Raw genomic sequence first — 16,658 nt, 5'->3', positions numbered from 1 at the left:
AACCCAAGCAGACACAGGGAGAACACACCACACTCCTCACAGACAGTCACCCGGAGGAAACCCACGCAGACACAGGGAGAACACACCACACTCCACACAGACAGTCACCCGGAGGAAACCCACGCAGACACAGGGAGAACACACCACACTCCTCACAGACAGTCACCCGGAGGAAACCCACGCAGACACAGGGAGAAAACACCACACTGCTCAAACACAGTCACCCGAGGAAACCCACGCAGACACAGGGAGAACACACCACACTCCTCACAGACAGTCACCCGGAGGAAACCCACGCAGACACAGGGAGAACACACCACACTCCACACAGACAGTCACCCGGAGGAAACCCACGCAGACACAGGGAGAACACACCACACTCCTCACAGACAGTCACCCGGAGGAAACCCACGCAGACACAGGGAGATCACACCACACTCCTCACAGACAGTCACCCAGAGGAAACCCACACAGACACAGGGAGATCACACCACACTCCTCACAGACAGTCACCCGGAGGAAACCCACACAGACACAGGGAGATCACACCACACTCCTCACAGACAGTCACCCGGAGGAAACCCACGCAGACACAGGGAGATCACACCACACTGCTCACAGACAGTCACCCGGAGGAAACCCACACAGACACAGGGAGATCACACCACACTCCTCACAGACAGTCACCCGGAGGAAACCCACACAGACACAGGGAGAATACACCACACCCCTCACAGACAGTCACCCGGAGGAAACCCACGCGGACATAGGGAGAACACACCACACTCTACACAGACAGTCACCCGGAGGAAACCCACGCAGACACAGGGAGATCACACCACACTCCTCACAGACAGTCACCCGGAGGAAAACCACGCAGACACAGGGAGAACACACCACACTCCTCACAGACAGTCACCCGGAGGAAACCCACACAGACACAGGGAGAACACACCACACTGCTCACACACAATCACCCGAGGAAACCCAAGCAGACACAGGGAGAACACACCACACTCCTCACAGACAGTCACCCGGAGGAAACCCACACAGACACAGAGAGAACACACCACACTCCTCACAGACAGTCACCCGGAGGAAACCCACGCAGACACAGGGAGATCACACCACACTCCTCACAGACAGTCACCCAGAGGAAACCCACGCAGACACAGGGAGATCACACCACACTCCTCACAGACAGTCACCCGGAGGAAACCCACACAGACACAGGGAGAATACACCACACCCCTCACAGACAGTCACCCGGAGGAAACCCACGCGGACACAGGGAGAACACACCACACTCCTCACAGACAGTCACCCGGAGGAAACCCACACAGACACAGGGAGAACACACCACACTGCTCACACACAGTCACCCGAGGAAACCCACGCAGACACAGGGAGAACACACCACACTCATCACAGACAGTCACCCGGAGGAAACCCACGCAGACACAGTGAGAACACACCACACTCCTCACAGACAGTCACCCGGAGGAAACCCACGCAGACACAGGAAGAACACACCACACTCCTCACAGACAGTCACCCAGAGGAAACCCATGCAGACACAGGGAGATCACATCACACTCCTCACAGACAGTCACCCGGAGGTAACTCACACAGACACAGGGAGAACACACCACACTCCTCACAGACAGTCACCCGAGGAAACCCACGCAGACACAGGGAGAACACACCACACTCATCACAGACAGTCACCCGGAGGAAACCCACGCAGACACAGTGAGAACACACCACACTCCTCACAGACAGTCACCCAGAGGAAACCCATGCAGACACAGGGAGATCACATCACACTCCTCACAGACAGTCACCCGGAGGTAACTCACACAGACACAGGGAGAACACACCACACTCCTCACAGACAGACACCCGGAGGAAACCCACACAGACACAGGGAGAACACACCACACTGCTCACACACAGTCACCCGGAGGAAACCCACGCAGACACAGTGAGAACACACCACACTCCTCACAGACAGTCACCCGGAGGAAACCCACACAGACACAGGGAGAACACACCACACTCCTCACAGACAGTCACCCAGAGGAAACCCACTCAGACACAGGGAGATCAATTCACACTCCTCACAGACAGTCACCCGGAGGAAACTCACACAGACACAGGGAGAACACACCACACTCCTCACAGACAGTCACCCGGAGGAAACCCACGCAGACACAGGGAGAACACACCACACTTCTCACGGACAGTCACCTGGAAGAAGCCCACGCAGACACAGGGAGATCACACCACACTCCTCACAGACAGTCACCCGGAGGAAACCCACACAGACACAAGGAGAACACACCACACTCCTCACAGACAGTCACCCGAGGAAACCCACGCAGACAAAGGGAGAACACACCACACTCCTCACAGACAATCACCCGGAGTGAGACTCGAACACACAACCTCCAGGCCCCTGGATCTACATAACAGAGACACTACCTGCTGCTCCACCATGCCGTCCTATGATGGCATTACCATATTCAGATATGCCATGGTTTTCAGTGTTGTACAAAGGATGTTATTCTTGAACAATATAGGTTTTTAGGTTTGTATTTCTGAATCAATGTTTTATAGATTTATAGTATGAGTTGTAGGTGAAACAAAATATGACCTCCACATATAACCCAATCATGGCAGTGAACACACAGACACACACACACACACACTAGTGATTAAGGTCAATGAACACACACAGAAGCAGTGGGCAGACACTCTCTCTGAGATTTGGGAGTCATAGATGCCATGCTCAAGGGCACCTCAGCCCATTTTCCTGCCACATGAGTGGGTTGAACCAGCTTCCGGCCCCAAGTCAGCTTCAGTAACCTACTTAGGCCCCATCCCCATGATAACACGCACATTTCTCAATCCATCTGATTCCTGCACAGAAGAAAGTGTCTCAGCTCTTCATCAGGGAGAGGGAGTTGCAATAATTTAAAATAAACTTTTAAATTAAAGTTACAAACTATAGAATGATCCCAAAAATATTCCCAAAAAGATTTAAAACCCTATTGTTGAAAAATGCAGACTACGTCTAGACAAATGACTACATAAAAAGTGTAAAATAGATTAAACTAGCTGAATTTACTATAGTGCGGCTCTATCTAACATTTGGAGATAGTGTATAATGTGAGCCAGAAGTGTTCAGACAAAGTTGTAAACGACGTTTTTTAATTCGCTCCAGGCCAGAGGAGGGCAGTATACAGCTACAAAACCCACTTCATCAACAAAAACACTGACGCGAAGCTCTGAGGAGTGAGAGAAGTCCCCTCTGTGGTAAAGTCAAACCTGCTCTGGTAAAATGAATAAACTGGATTTTCTAAACTCGTTTCTGACCGAGAGGTTAATGGTGGCGGCAGGAGAGATATTTGAAGTGTTTAAAGACACAGTGAGTGAATATGAGGCGGTGATAGAGCGCATTAAAGAAGAAAACCGCTGTCTGAGAAACACGCTACTGGCACAAACAGATATTCACAGAGTTCACCAAAGAACAGGTACATTTACATTTACATTAACATTGACTTGTTAACATTAGCATAACCCAGCATTAGCATTTACAACAAGAACTCTCCCCTTAACTGCATTAATGTAGAGTGGCCATAATATATCAAAGTAGGGGAAAAGTATGTTTCCTAAACAAGCAGCTTGTATAGTACTAAGGAGTCGAGAAATATAAAGATATATATCCTTAATAGAGAGCAGCAAAAATGTCAAACTGTACAACAAGGAAATAACACAACAAATGTAGGATAAGAGTACTTTAAATTCAAATATTTTAATTGTACACACGTATAATACAGTGCATATACAGAGCAACACTTTTCCAGTTGAATGTATATACCACATTTAATACATCATTCACTGCCATAATGTCCTTAGACTAAATATGCTTTAGATACACTGTCGTACCCCAGGCTAATTCTGTCATCCCCCCCCCCTCCCACAGGCTCTCAGAGCAGCTATGCGGATGGAGTTAAGAAGCACAGCTCAAACCCAGAGGCTCTGGACTCTGAGCCTTCACTAATACAAGTAAAGCTAGAACTTGCAACTCTAAAGCAAGAGCCTGAGTCTTTGAGTAATCCTTATACATGCTCCTCTAGCAGATCCGTTAGTGTTTATGATGCAGATTCAGCTCAGATTGCTTCAGAAAGGACATTAGAGTTGAAAGAGGATGAGGACAAAGGTCAAAATACGAAATCGGAACCAAGTGTATCCTTCTCTTCTGCTATCAGACACCCAAGTGAATTGCCAGATGAAGAAGAGGTAGGAGCCGATCAAGACCCATTTTCGTGCTCTTACTGTGCCCAAACATTTGAGGAAGTGTCTCATTTGACCGCACACTTGGAGAGTCACATGGCTTTGTTTAATTGTGACGTGTGCGGCAAGTCCTTCAAGAATAAAGGGACCCTGAGGACGCATATGATAGTGCACCAGAAAGAGAAACCCTTCCGTTGCAGGTTGTGTGGGAAGTCCTACAGCTGTGCCAAAGTTCTGAATGTACACCTTATAAGTCACACAGGAGAGAGACCCTTCGGCTGTGGTTATTGTGAAAAGCGTTTCAAGCTGAAGAGTCACCTAAAGGAACACGAGAGGATCCACACAGGCGAGAAGCCCTTCAGTTGTCCAGTGTGTATGAAGTGTTTCACCAGGTCTAATGCTGTTAAGATCCACCTACGGAACCATCATCGCGAACAATTGCAGTTTGCATTGAACCAGTAGAAGTTATGTGTTCAAATATTTGTTTCTTCTGAAATAAATTCTGTTAATAATTTGTGCTACTGCTAATCTTCTGGGAAAGTTTTAGACTAAATATTTTTGAACATCTCAGTTTGAATTTGATTGTGTTGACAGCCACATAAACTTTATTGAGATCAGGTGCTAGTATTGGATGATTGGTTATGAATCAGAAACATCACTCCAAGTCCTTAACTCAGTGCTGTGGGCTTAATACCCCTATAGCCAATGCCTAACATTGCACATGGTGATTTTAAGCTGTTGTGCAGCTACTCCAGAGCATCAGATTTCTTTCATGTTTTTCTACTGATTATATACAAGTTGTTTTTTGTACAGATGATGTCTGTGTCCATATTGGATGCACATTAAAGTAGTTCTCATGATAAGGAGTGTTTTTAAAATTATTTCTTTTTGGGTTTTAAAAAAAGATGTTTATGTTGTATTTTTAATAATTGTATTTGTAGTTTTTCATATTGGCTAAATAGGGCCGGACAGTGATTCAATATCAATATATATCACAATATAAAATGTTTCAATAATAATGATATGATTTTTAAACACCGGGCGGCACGGTGGCGCAGCAGGTAGTGTCGCAGTCACACAGCTCCAGGGACCTGGAGGTTGGGGGTTCGATTCCCGCTCCGGGTGACTGTCTGTGAAGAGTTGGTGTGTTCTCCCCGTGTCCGCGTGGGTTTCCTCCGGGTGCTCCGGTTTCCTCCCACATTCCAAAAAAAACACACGTTGCAGGTGGATTGGTGACTTGAAAGTGTCCGTAGGTGTGAGTGAATGTGTGTGTGTCTGTGTTGCCCTGTGAAGGACTGGCGTCCCCTCCAGGGTGTATTCCCGCCTTGCGCCCAATGATTCCAGGTAGGCTCTGGACCCCCCGCGACCCTAAATTGGATAAGCGGTACAGATAATGGATGGATGGATGGATTTTTAAACACATTTACAATATTTAAACATACATTAGTTACAGTGTCACAGACTTCAAGTTAAAAGTTTTAAAGAACTCCATTTTAAAGTTAGTTTAAAAATTGGCTTTTACAAAGCCAAGAGGATGTTGTTTGATGCTGATGTCTTGTTTCTTTTTTGTCCTTGACAGTTTTTCTGTGGCTTTTTTATGAATGATATCATATTGACCGAAATTAAGAAACATATTTTGATATAAATTTTGCCCATATCGTCCAGCTCTGTGCATAATAATCTGTAGTTTTTTGTCCATAAACTGAACACGCAGAGGCTGAGCAGGCTGCCTCCCTTGCTGCCTGGTCAACAATTCTGTGGGTCATGTTCCTTGCTTGAGGGCACTTCAGCACTTCAGCCATGCTGGTTTGGGATTGAATCAGTGACATTCGGGGTCCTACGGTAGTCACTACTGGAATTTGAATTTGTATTCATTGTGTGAATATGTTTTATACATGAGGCAGCAGAACTGATTACTTATCAATGCACAGGGCAATTACCAATATAACAGATATATGATTTATAAAACAGAACATAAGGAGAATAATATGGAAATATCTATATCTGCAGAAAATGACATGTTATTTTTACATCTACATCATATTTGATAAATGTTTATGTATCAGCATTTTTAGGCATTTGTACAAATAATCTACTACATCAGCATTAGACCACAATTCCTGTATAATGCATCCTAGCAAACATAACCTCCTAACATGTCACTATTTACTTACAGTTATATGTAGAATATTTTAGCAATGTTCTAAAAACCTCAGGGACTTTGCCCATACTCTTGTCCACAGAAATCACTAAAAATGCATTTGGAAAAAATGAAGATCATAAGAGTCTGATTACTAATGTCATCTAAATTTAAAGCACTGAAAACCACTGCTATATGATTTACTGAACATTAAAAAATGCCATCTTTATGTTTTGTCTGTTTTATCCAAGTTCCACAAGTTTAAAGCTGTAATATGTAAGATTGTTGATTGTTGCGGCACGGTGGAGCAGCAGGTAGTGTCTCTGTCACAGCTCCAGGGTCCTGCAGGTTGTGGGTTTGAGCCCCGCTCCGGGTGACTGTCTGTGAGGAGTGTGGTGTGTTCTCCCTGTGTCTGCGTGGGTTTCCTCTGGGTGACTGTCTGTGAGGAGTGTGATGTGTTCTCTTTGTGTCTGCGTGGGTTTCCTCTGGGTGACTGTCTGTGAGGAGTGTGATGTGTTCTCCCTGTGTCTGCGTGTGGTGTGTTCTCCCTGTGTCTGCGTGGGTTTCCTCTGGGTGACTGTCTGTGAGGAGTGTGATGTGTTCTCTTTGTGTCTGCGTGGGTTTCCTCTGGGTGACTGTCTGTGAGGAGTGTGATGTGTTCTCCCTGTGTCTGCGTGTGGTGTGTTCTCCCTGTGTCTGCGTGGGTTTCCTCTGGGTGACTGTCTGTGAGGAGTGTGGTGTGTTCTCCCTGTGTCTGCGTGGGTTTCCTCTAGGTGACTGTCTGTTAGGAGTGTGATGTGTTCTCCCTGTGTCTGCGTGTGGTGTGTTCTCCCTGTGTCTGCATGGGTTTCCTCTGGGTGACTGTCTGTGAGGAGTGTGGTGTGTTCTCCCTGTGTCTGCGTGGGTTTCCTCTGGGTGACTGTCTGTGAGGAGTGTGATGTGTTCTCCCTGTGTCTGCGTGTGGTGTGTTCTCCCTGTGTCTGCGTGGGTTTCCTCCGGGTGACTGTCTGTGAAGAGTGTGATGTGTACTCCCTGTGTCTGCGTGGGTTTCCTCTGGGTGACTGTCTGTGAGGAGTGTGATGTGTTCTCCCTGTGTCTGCGTGTGGTGTGTTCTCCCTGTGTCTGCGTGGGTTTCCTCTGGGTGACTGTCTGTGAGGAGTGTGGTGTGTTCTCCCTGTGTCTGCGTGGGTTTCCTCTAGGTGACTGTCTGTTAGGAGTGTGATGTGTTCTCCCTGTGTCTGCGTGTGGTGTGTTCTCCCTGTGTCTGCATGGGTTTCCTCTGGGTGACTGTCTGTGAGGAGTGTGGTGTGTTCTCCCTGTGTCTGCGTGGGTTTCCTCTAGGTGACTGTCTGTGAGGAGTGTGATGTGTTCTCCCTGTGTCTGCGTGTGGTGTGTTCTCCCTGTGTCTGCGTGGGTTTCCTCCGGGTGACTGTCTGTGAAGAGTGTGATGTGTACTCCCTGTGTCTGCGTGGGTTTCCTCTGGGTGACTGTCTGTGAGGAGTGTGATGTGTTCTCCCTGTGTCTGCGTGGGTTTCCTCCGGGTGACTGTCTGTGAGGAGTGTGATGTGTTCTCCCTGTGTCTGCGTGGGTTTCCTCTGGGTGACTGTCTGTGAGGAGTGTGATGTGTTCTCCCTGTGTCTGCGTGTGGTGTGTTCTCCCTGTGTCTGCGTGGGTTTCCTCCGGGTGACTGTCTGTGAGGAGTGTGGTGTGTTCTCCCTGTGTCTGAGTGGGTTTCCTCCGGGTGACTGTCTGTGAGGAGTGTGGTGTGTTCTCCCTGTGTCTGCGTGGGTTTCCTCCGGGTGACTGTCTGTGAGGAGTGTGGTGTGTTCTCCCTGTGTCTGCGTGGGTTTCCTCCGGGTGACTGTCTGTGAGGAGTGTGGTGTGTTCTCCCTGTGTCTGCGTGGGTTTCCTCCGGGTGACTGTCTGTGAAGAGAGTGGTGTGTTCTCCCTGTGTCTGCATGGGTTTCCTCCCACGCTCCGTAGGTAGGTGGATTGGAGACACAGAAGTGTCCAGAGGTGTGAGTGTGTGTTGCCCTGTGAAGGACTGGCGCCCCCTCCAGGGTGTGTTCCTGCTTTGTGCCCAGTGATTCCGGATAGGCTTTGGACCCACCTCCGCCCTGATCTTGATAAGGGTTACAGGCAATGAATGACTAAGTAGTGTTCATTATTTTATTTAAAAAACACTGCTGAAATGTAACACAAGCACAAATATAAGCCAGGCAAGATTTTTTTCTCATCCACTTATGACAAGTGAAATTTGAAAAGAGCTATTTTTAAAAACATTTGCCTGAGGGAAACAAGAAAATTACTCAGGTACATCCTGATCATGTTGGTATTGTTGGTTGGTTATGTTGAATTCATTTGACCAGAACCCAGTCAAAAAAAATAAAAATACAAACAAACCGCCAAATCAAAGTTATAATCGAAGCACCCTCGCGGTCTCCAAAGACAGGACTATCAGGAGTAACGTAAGGGCTGACGGCGCCATTTGGGACTGAACCAATTTAATGGCTAGTTTGAGTTATCGGCGGCGGCGCTGTTGTAACGACGCTGGATCTTCGTTAAAAGGAAGAAGAAGCCCGAGACTTTGCAATGGCCTGCGCTGTCAAAATGGCTCACTTAGAGACGCTAAATACATTTTTCTGTGAACGTTTATTGGCTGTAGCTGCGGAGATATTTCAGGCGGTAAAAGACACGGTTTCTGAGTATCAGGAGGAAATAGAAAACTCCAAACGGGAGATTGTTTATCTGAGGAAAACGCTAGCAGAAGTTAGCATCAACGCTGGAGCAGGTGAATATCGCTCAGTTTACACATGAACTAAACATTAAATCTCCACAGAGCTCTTAATCTGTTCCAAAACAAATATTTCCGTGGTTTACTTTAAATTACACTGTCTTCTCAGTTGTTACACAGTATATATTTATATTCTTGGTTAAGTGTGTCGACACTTGCATTTCCATCACGTTAACATTAAAGGGATACTCCACCGATTAAAAAAAAAGTTGTTGTATAAATATCAGCTAACTGTTTTACATGTACTCAGCGAACATACATGTAAGGTTAATATGGGTAGCCCAGCTGGGTACGTTTTATCCATGGTATCCATAGGCTGTATTTAAAATTCACACAACCCAATAAGGACCCATGGTGGTGTGTTAGTGTGTGTTGTGCTGGTGCGAGTGGATCAGACACAGCAGTGCTGCTGGAGTTTTTAAACCCTGTCCACTCTGTTAGACGCCTACTTCATTGCTCCACCTTGTAGATGTAAAGTCAGAGACAGTAGCTCATACCACATACACACTGATACATCACCACCATGTCAGTGGCACGGAAACTCTGAGAATAATCTACAGATGCAAATGCAGGAACATGCCCTGGATGAGGCGCCAGTCCATCACAGGGCAACACACTCACGTTTACAGTTTTGGGATTGTGAGAAATTTGAACACCTGGTGAAAACACACCAAACATCTAACCGACAGTGACCTGAGTCAGATCTGAAACCCACCAAGCTGCTGGTAGCAACAACCTGTGGTGACATTGTGTCGCCTTTAACTTAAAGGGAAAAACTTCCTTCAAGACATTTAAGCCCTATATAAGCATCCAGGCCATAATGTCTACCTAAGGTCTTAAATTGAAATATTGTTTATTTTTTTATATACTAAATTCATATTGTTCTGTTACATGATCATCCTTGGTTTGATGCATACTATGTTTTTCTAACAGATGCACAGACCAGCCAGAGAGATGAGCTTCTCCTTGAGCAGCAGAATACCCACCTGGAGCCCCCAGATCCTTCAGTGATACAAGTGAAGCTGGAGTGTAGTTCTGTAGAGCAGGACTCTGAAACACAACAGCTGTTGAGTGATAACTGCTGCATGTCTACAGAAGAAGCCAAAGCGACGGAAGTACCTCACTCCAAAACTGGTGACACTGAGAAGAATGACGACATTGGTGTATGTATGGGCTCAAATGTCACAGTCAAATTGGAGCGGTGCTCTGATGAGTTAAACTCCTGTGCTGTCCAAACAGAAAGCTTGTGGACTCAGTTTCAGAATTCCGAAGATGAACCAGGCCCCCACCACTCCTCCCAATGTGACTTTTCCCTTCAACAGTTTCATATGCGAAACGCAACTACTGAAAATTTGTTTAATTATAAGCCATGTGGAAAGCCTTTCAGAGGTGGGCTTTTAAAGACTCACATGATAATGCACCATAAAGCGCGAACGTATCGCTGCGACTTGTGCGGCAAGTGCTACAGTACTTCGTATGCACTCAAACTCCACCTGAGAACTCACACGGGTGAAAGGCCATACACCTGCAAGTACTGTGTGAAGACGTTTAATCAGAAAGCTCACGTCAAAGAGCATGAGAGGATCCACACTGGTGAAAAACCCTACAGTTGTTCTGTGTGTGGAAAGCGTTTTAATCGGACGTACCAGGTGAAAGTACACATTCGGAATTACCATCCTGATGATGTTGCTACTATCATCAAAAGTCGGCAATGTAAATGATAGATTACAAACATCTCAGATTAATATATGTTCCATATGTTACTTTTTTCTTTCTATGTCACTTTCTTTGCTGAAAAATACTCGAGTGATGTGTTTGCAAATTAACACTGTATTTGCTTTTACTGTTTTTAGGTTATTTTTCTACTGTAAATAAATAAATTGTAGACTACATTTCTTTGATTTTTTTTTTTTTTTTTTTTTTAATAAACTTGGTCTGATGTCTTTTGGACCATGAAAAAGTTATTCCTCATCATTAAATGACTCTCATATTGACAGTTCCTTAGTTAAAACAAAAGTGTTATTTGTTTTATTCACGTTTGCGTTGTATTGTGAAGAATAAACCGAAAAGGAGCTCAGGAATGTGTTTGTGTCAGTTTTGTCATCAGTGTTCATTTATTGTGTTGATAGTACATTACTACTTGTCCAAGTATGAGCGTGTTGAATATTCACAATTTCACAGAGTTAATTTTAAGAGTATCTAATAGACAGGTATGATCGGAAATATCTGAATATCTACTCAAATTTCAGATCAAGTCACTTTAATTTTAACAATGTATTTGTGGATACATTTAAAGAACTACTTTAAAAATACACTGTGCACAATTTGGGAGTTTTTTGCTCCTTGGCTTCACCTGGTGTAATTAATTATTTCAGCAATGTACAGCAATCATTAGGGTTGGATAAGGGAGGAAGTGGTTTCCTACCCTCCTCTGAAAGTTACATAGTGCAGTTTCTGCAGTTCGGAGCCCAAAATAGCAACGGCAGAGACTCTGTCCTCCATATTACAGGTCGGTGAAGCAAATTAATTTTGAAGCTGTAATTTTAAGGAAATGTATTAGGCAGTGTTCCTTTAAAGTCCCCTTTAATCATTGATTAAATCCCTAAAATTTATCTTAATATAAAAACTATTTTCAATAACTTAATGTTTTAAATGGCCTGAGATCAGAGATATCAAACCATATCCACGGAGGGCAGGTGCACGTTTTCTTTCCAACCAAGCAGAAGTAACACCTCATTCCACCTGTTTTTAATCAATACATCTTGACTTTCAGTAGTGTGGGAAATCCTCTGAAGGAGTCTTTAATTGTTGGAACCTTGTTTCTGCGTGGACTCTTATTTTGAAAGCCACGTAGGGTCCGTCGATTGAAGGCCTTTGGACGTTACATCATGGCGTCTTCTGCTAACATCAGAAAAATTGAGTTTTTGAATTCGTTTATTTACGAGCGAATAAGTGCAACCGCGGGAGAGATATTCAAAGTTTTTAAAGACACCCTCTCTGAGTTTCAGGAGGAAATAAATCGCTCCAAAGAAGAGAATGTTTACCTGAAAATGAGACTAGCGGAAATGAGCCGCAGCGAAGCAGGTCGGTTTAAGAAACTACTTTATAATCGAGGTTTATTAAAACTTCTCAGAAGTTCTGATCTCATTAGGCTTTACGAACAGACAAACCTGTGTGGCTTCTCTGTTGTTTTTCTAGCTTGATAAGGACTTTAAAAATGTCATGACGTTAAATAAATAAACAGATGGTGTGGTATAACTGCTTAGAGTTTCCAACCGACCAGAATTTGGATACTAAATAAAGGCAGTCCCCTATTGTTTAAGGTGATATTGTTAAGGCAGACCATTTATTTGAGACAAACCCCGCTGCTATTCCTAAACTGAGAATGCGTTTCTCATTGGTCGTGAGTCACAGTATCTTCACCAATAAGGAGAGCTGTCAACGTCCTTACGATGCTCCTGACTAAGGGAGGATGTTGCAGACTCAAAAGACCAATGCAGTTTTCTTGATGTGAATATATAGAGCTAGTTTAGCAGGACTTCACTGAATTAGAACCCTCTACCTTCTATCTGAACTCAGTGTCCTTTTTAGCAGCTTCAGTTACCATACAGGAGTCCAACTGTTCTGTTGTGCTGGTGTGAGTGGATCAGACACAGCAGTGCTGCTGGAGTTTTTAAAGCCCTCATTGTCACTGTGGACTGAGAATAGTCCACCAGCCAAAAACGTCCAGCCGACAGCGTCCTGTGTCACTGATGAAGGACTAGAGGACGACCGACACACACTGTGCAGCAACAGATGAGCTACTGTCTCTGACTTTACATCTACAAGGTGGACCAACGAGGGAGGAGTGTCTCACAGAGTGGACAGAGAGTGGACACAGGGTTTAAAAACTCCAGCTGTGTCTGCTGTGTCTGATCCACTCTACACCAGCACAACACACACTAACACACCACCACCACCACGTCAGTGTCACTGCAGAGAAAGAGCTGGACCACAGTCTGTAATTGTAGAACTACATAGTGCTCCTGTATGGTTAGTGGAACTGATAAAGTGGACTTACCTCTCACATGGAGCTCACAATTCCTGCCTTTCAATTTGGGAAGATTATAATATAAGAAACCCTGGCTCTCTAATTTTGCACTTTTGAGTCTTAAGTACATGGCAGCCTTTAAGCAGAAATGATTTGCCATGACTCCATCTGCACTTATAATATGTATTCTGTCTTATAATACAGATAATATGGCACATGGACATGTGAATCAAGCCTTTACTCACATTCTATAGCATTTAAACTGGGAATTTTATGTTTGCATTAAAGACGCCACTATATTTTTACAGATGATGACAAATGACATTGAATTAAACTGAAAATTTGAAATGAAAATGTAGTTTATTTATTTGTTGGGGGTTTGTGATTTAAACACTCACAATGTTATGAAAATATATTGAATCATTATTTTCTTGTTATAGATTCATTGCAGTGTTATTGCAGCAGTAACATCAGCAAAGTGAACTACACTGTAATTAGTGAATGCAGGTGTTTTCAATGTTGTGACTAATCTGAAGAAGACTAAACACCTTTATCGAGCCCCTTGGGGAAACTGCTTCTCTGCATTTGACCCCTCCTTGGCAGTGAACACACAAACACACACAAGTGAGCAATTCTTCACAAATTCTAGGGGCAGTGAACAACTGGAGCAGGGAGCTGTGACCACCTCAGTGCCCGGGGAGCAGTTTGGGGGTTAAGTGTCTTGCTCAAGGGCACTTCAGCCATGAATGAATGTTTGCTTCTCAAGCTTGTTTCTCGAACCTCAAGACCACGGCTGCCCCCTTTGTATATGTTTATACTGTATGTTTAACACCTGTGTAGATTTTTAGCACTTCACACTTTAACTCTGTATAAATGCAGGACAAAAGATTGCTGTTATCAAATGACAGAAAATTAGACCACTTCATTTTAAACATTTTTAAAGTTGGGGGGAACAGGAATGTGGGCAGAATTATTTAGACCATCATACCCATTCAGTAATTGTTTCAGATTATTTTTGGCCTCATATTTGTTTAGGAAGGGAAGTGCACATCTAACCGTTTAGACCTTCTTTCTCCAAAATTATGGTAGTTAAGGTTTATTCACATTCTTTAGATCTGTATTAAAAGACCTTACAAATGTATTTCCATTTATTTCTAGACGCACAGACTAAGCAAGAAGACTTGACTCTTGAGGAGCAGGGCTCCAACCAAGGCCCACTGGACGCGCAGACCCCTACGATGCAAGTGAAGCTGGAGCTTTGTACCCTCCACCAGGACCCTGAGACACAGCAGCAGTTGTGTGTTTCGCCCGTCAGTGACTCTGCTCAGAGTGTCTCTGGTAAAGGAGCTGAAGGAAATGAAAACGCAGGTGTGGAAATGAACTCATATGTTGTAGTGAAAGTAGAGCAGTGTGATACCCAAGTGACTTCCTCAGAGAAATTGAACTCAAGTACTGTCCATAATGGAAGCAATGAAAATCATATAGGAATTCAAGAAGCTGAAATGGGTCTGATCATCCAGTCATCTGATTATCGCTGTCAGTCACTACCTGACCTAGATAACGGCACAACCCAAGTACCATTTTATTGCAGGATTTGCAGCAAGTCCTTCAGCAGCAAAGGTAACCTGAGGACACACATGTTAAGGCATCAGAGGGAAACACAGTTTTGCTGTGAATTTTGCGGGAAGCATTTCTGTCATAAGCATGCCTTACAAGCCCACGTCAGGACTCACACGGGGGAAAGACCTTATCGATGCAGATTCTGTAATAAGTCTTTCGGTCGTAAAAACCACATGAATGATCATGAAATGATTCACACGGGTGATAAACCTTACAGCTGCTCGTTATGTGGAAAGGCTTTCATTTGGCTGAAACAGGTTAAACAGCACATTGAGAATTATCATCCTTCACAGCCTGGTGCCATTATCAAAAAATCAACAAAACATGGCATTTTGATCATTCCTCGGAGTGAAAATGAATATTACTGTGAAATTTGTGGGAAGGGCTTGGGCAGCAAGCAGCTCCTGAGGAACCATGTTCGAACCCATAGTGAAAAGAGACCTTTTACTTGCAAGTTCTGTGATAAGGCCTTTAAGCGGAGATGCCATGTGATGGAGCATGAAAGGATACACACTGGGGAAAAGATATACGGCTGTTCCCAGTGTGAGCGGACCTTTACCTGGTTACGTCAAGCCAAGGCGCATATTGAAAGACATCATGAGGAGAGTGCAAAGGTGATTAAAACTAAGCCTGCAAAGGTGCACAGGTGATTAAAACTATTAATTGGGACATAAATTAATGGTGCTAAAAAGGTGAAGACGTGTAGAAACAACACCTTTGTGCCTTTTAATGGGAATTTAAAATGAATAATGATAGAGAATATTTTGTTAATTTGAAATGAGTGTAAAGAACTTTTGTGAAAAGATTCAAGGAATATTTTAATTGCAATAACTTTTACATTTTGTTAAAAAAAAAGGGCATTTCTTGGCACTCTTTTTAGCCATGTTTTTTTTAGGGAACGATATAGGGTCCTTTTTTAAACTGAGGCTGAATTTTCTTCACATAAATGTGAGCTCTTCAATTTAATGAGACGTGTTTAGAAAATAACACACGTTTTGACCAAAGAGTACTGTTTTGTGCACAGTTTTGTTTGATTTGTTTATTGTTTATATTGTGGACAATAAAAACTAACATTTATGCTGCTTCATTCAGATTGTTTTCTGAGTAAATTGAATATAAACAATGTTACTGAATCACTACCGATTTTTACTTTCAAACCATATGTGCCATAATTACACTGCCATGTAAAGTTTCAGTTACATTTTCTGACTGTTGAAGGCTAAATTGGGCTTCACAGAGGTGCAGCAAGTAGTGTCCTGCTCCAGGTGGTGTGTTCTCCTTGTGTCTGTGTGGGTTTCCTCCGGGTGACTGTCTGTGAGGAGTGTGGTGTATTCTCCCTGTGTCTGCGTGGGTTTCCTCTGGGTGCTCCGGTTTTCTCCCACGCTCCAAAAAGCACACATTGGTAGGTGGATTGGAGACTCAAAAGTGTTCATAGATGTGAGTGAATGTGTGCGTGTGTGTCACCCTGTGAAGGATTGGCGCCACCTCCAGGTCACTGGGCCCTTGCCTTGCGCCCAGTGATTCCGGGTAGGCTCCAGACCCACCTGAACTGGATAAGGGTTACAGACAATGAATGAAGACTAAACTCAAAAATAGAAAATTCTGTGTAAATAACAAACTGAATTTCAGGAAAAATTTAAAAGTGAAAAAATTAAAAGGTGGGACACTGCTACTCTGTATCTGTGTGTAATGCCGTACCTTATTTTTTTTAGTACACCAAATGAAAATGTAAATTTTACACTGAATTTTCTATTTTCTGATTTAGCCTCAGTCAG

The 16,658-nt window shown here is 44.0% G+C and overlaps 3 protein-coding genes across 4 annotated transcripts; all 3 read left to right on the top strand.

The window, feature by feature from the left end:
* Nucleotides 1-3,259: 3,259 nt before the first annotated feature.
* Nucleotides 3,260-5,138, top strand: LOC136697499 (oocyte zinc finger protein XlCOF20-like). Its single transcript, XM_066672648.1, has 2 exons — nucleotides 3,260-3,536; nucleotides 3,989-5,138. Exons 1-2 carry the CDS (start codon nucleotides 3,344-3,346, stop codon nucleotides 4,759-4,761), a joined length of 966 nt encoding a protein of 321 aa, XP_066528745.1. The 5' UTR covers nucleotides 3,260-3,343; the 3' UTR covers nucleotides 4,762-5,138.
* Nucleotides 5,139-8,961: 3,823 nt separating this feature from the next.
* LOC136697720 (zinc finger protein 79-like) lies at nucleotides 8,962-11,240 on the top strand. The gene is made up of 2 exons (XM_066672946.1): nucleotides 8,962-9,230; nucleotides 10,167-11,240. Exons 1-2 carry the CDS (start codon nucleotides 9,032-9,034, stop codon nucleotides 10,952-10,954), a joined length of 987 nt encoding a protein of 328 aa, XP_066529043.1. The 5' UTR covers nucleotides 8,962-9,031; the 3' UTR covers nucleotides 10,955-11,240.
* An 860-nt stretch (nucleotides 11,241-12,100) lies between these two features.
* On the top strand, nucleotides 12,101-15,953 carry LOC136697466 (zinc finger protein OZF-like). 2 transcript variants are annotated; one of them, XM_066672598.1, is made up of 2 exons: nucleotides 12,101-12,317; nucleotides 14,422-15,953. In XM_066672598.1, the coding sequence occupies exons 1-2, from the start codon at nucleotides 12,122-12,124 to the stop codon at nucleotides 15,531-15,533; spliced, it is 1,308 nt and encodes a 435-aa protein (XP_066528695.1). In that variant the 5' UTR covers nucleotides 12,101-12,121; the 3' UTR covers nucleotides 15,534-15,953. The 2 variants fall into 2 exon arrangements, with proteins under 2 accessions (XP_066528695.1, XP_066528697.1); XM_066672600.1 differs by lacking the exon at nucleotides 12,101-12,317 and adding an exon at nucleotides 13,977-14,082.
* Nucleotides 15,954-16,658: the final 705 nt, after the last annotated feature.

This window comes from Hoplias malabaricus, chromosome 5 (genome assembly GCF_029633855.1).
Source record: "Hoplias malabaricus isolate fHopMal1 chromosome 5, fHopMal1.hap1, whole genome shotgun sequence".
NCBI classification, from domain to species: domain Eukaryota; kingdom Metazoa; phylum Chordata; class Actinopteri; order Characiformes; family Erythrinidae; genus Hoplias; species Hoplias malabaricus.
The sequence above is the reverse complement of the archived record's forward strand: the minus strand, read 5'-3'. Positions and strand labels throughout refer to the sequence as shown.

What these genes read in the sequence shown, in the direction of transcription:
- LOC136697720 (XM_066672946.1), top strand. Translation starts at nt 9,032, where the DNA reads ATGGCCTGCGCTGTCAAAATGGCTCACTTAGAGACGCTAAATACATTT. An exon ending in TAGCATCAACGCTGGAGCAG is followed by an intron (nt 9,231 to 10,166) that starts GTGAATATCGCT and finishes TTTTTCTAACAG; the next exon opens with ATGCACAGACCAGCCAGAGA.
- LOC136697466 (XM_066672598.1), top strand. Translation starts at nt 12,122, where the DNA reads ATGGCGTCTTCTGCTAACATCAGAAAAATTGAGTTTTTGAATTCGTTT. An exon ending in AATGAGCCGCAGCGAAGCAG is followed by an intron (nt 12,318 to 14,421) that starts GTCGGTTTAAGA and finishes ATTTATTTCTAG; the next exon opens with ACGCACAGACTAAGCAAGAA.
- LOC136697499 (XM_066672648.1), top strand. Translation starts at nt 3,344, where the DNA reads ATGAATAAACTGGATTTTCTAAACTCGTTTCTGACCGAGAGGTTAATG. An exon ending in CAGAGTTCACCAAAGAACAG is followed by an intron (nt 3,537 to 3,988) that starts GTACATTTACAT and finishes CCCCTCCCACAG; the next exon opens with GCTCTCAGAGCAGCTATGCG.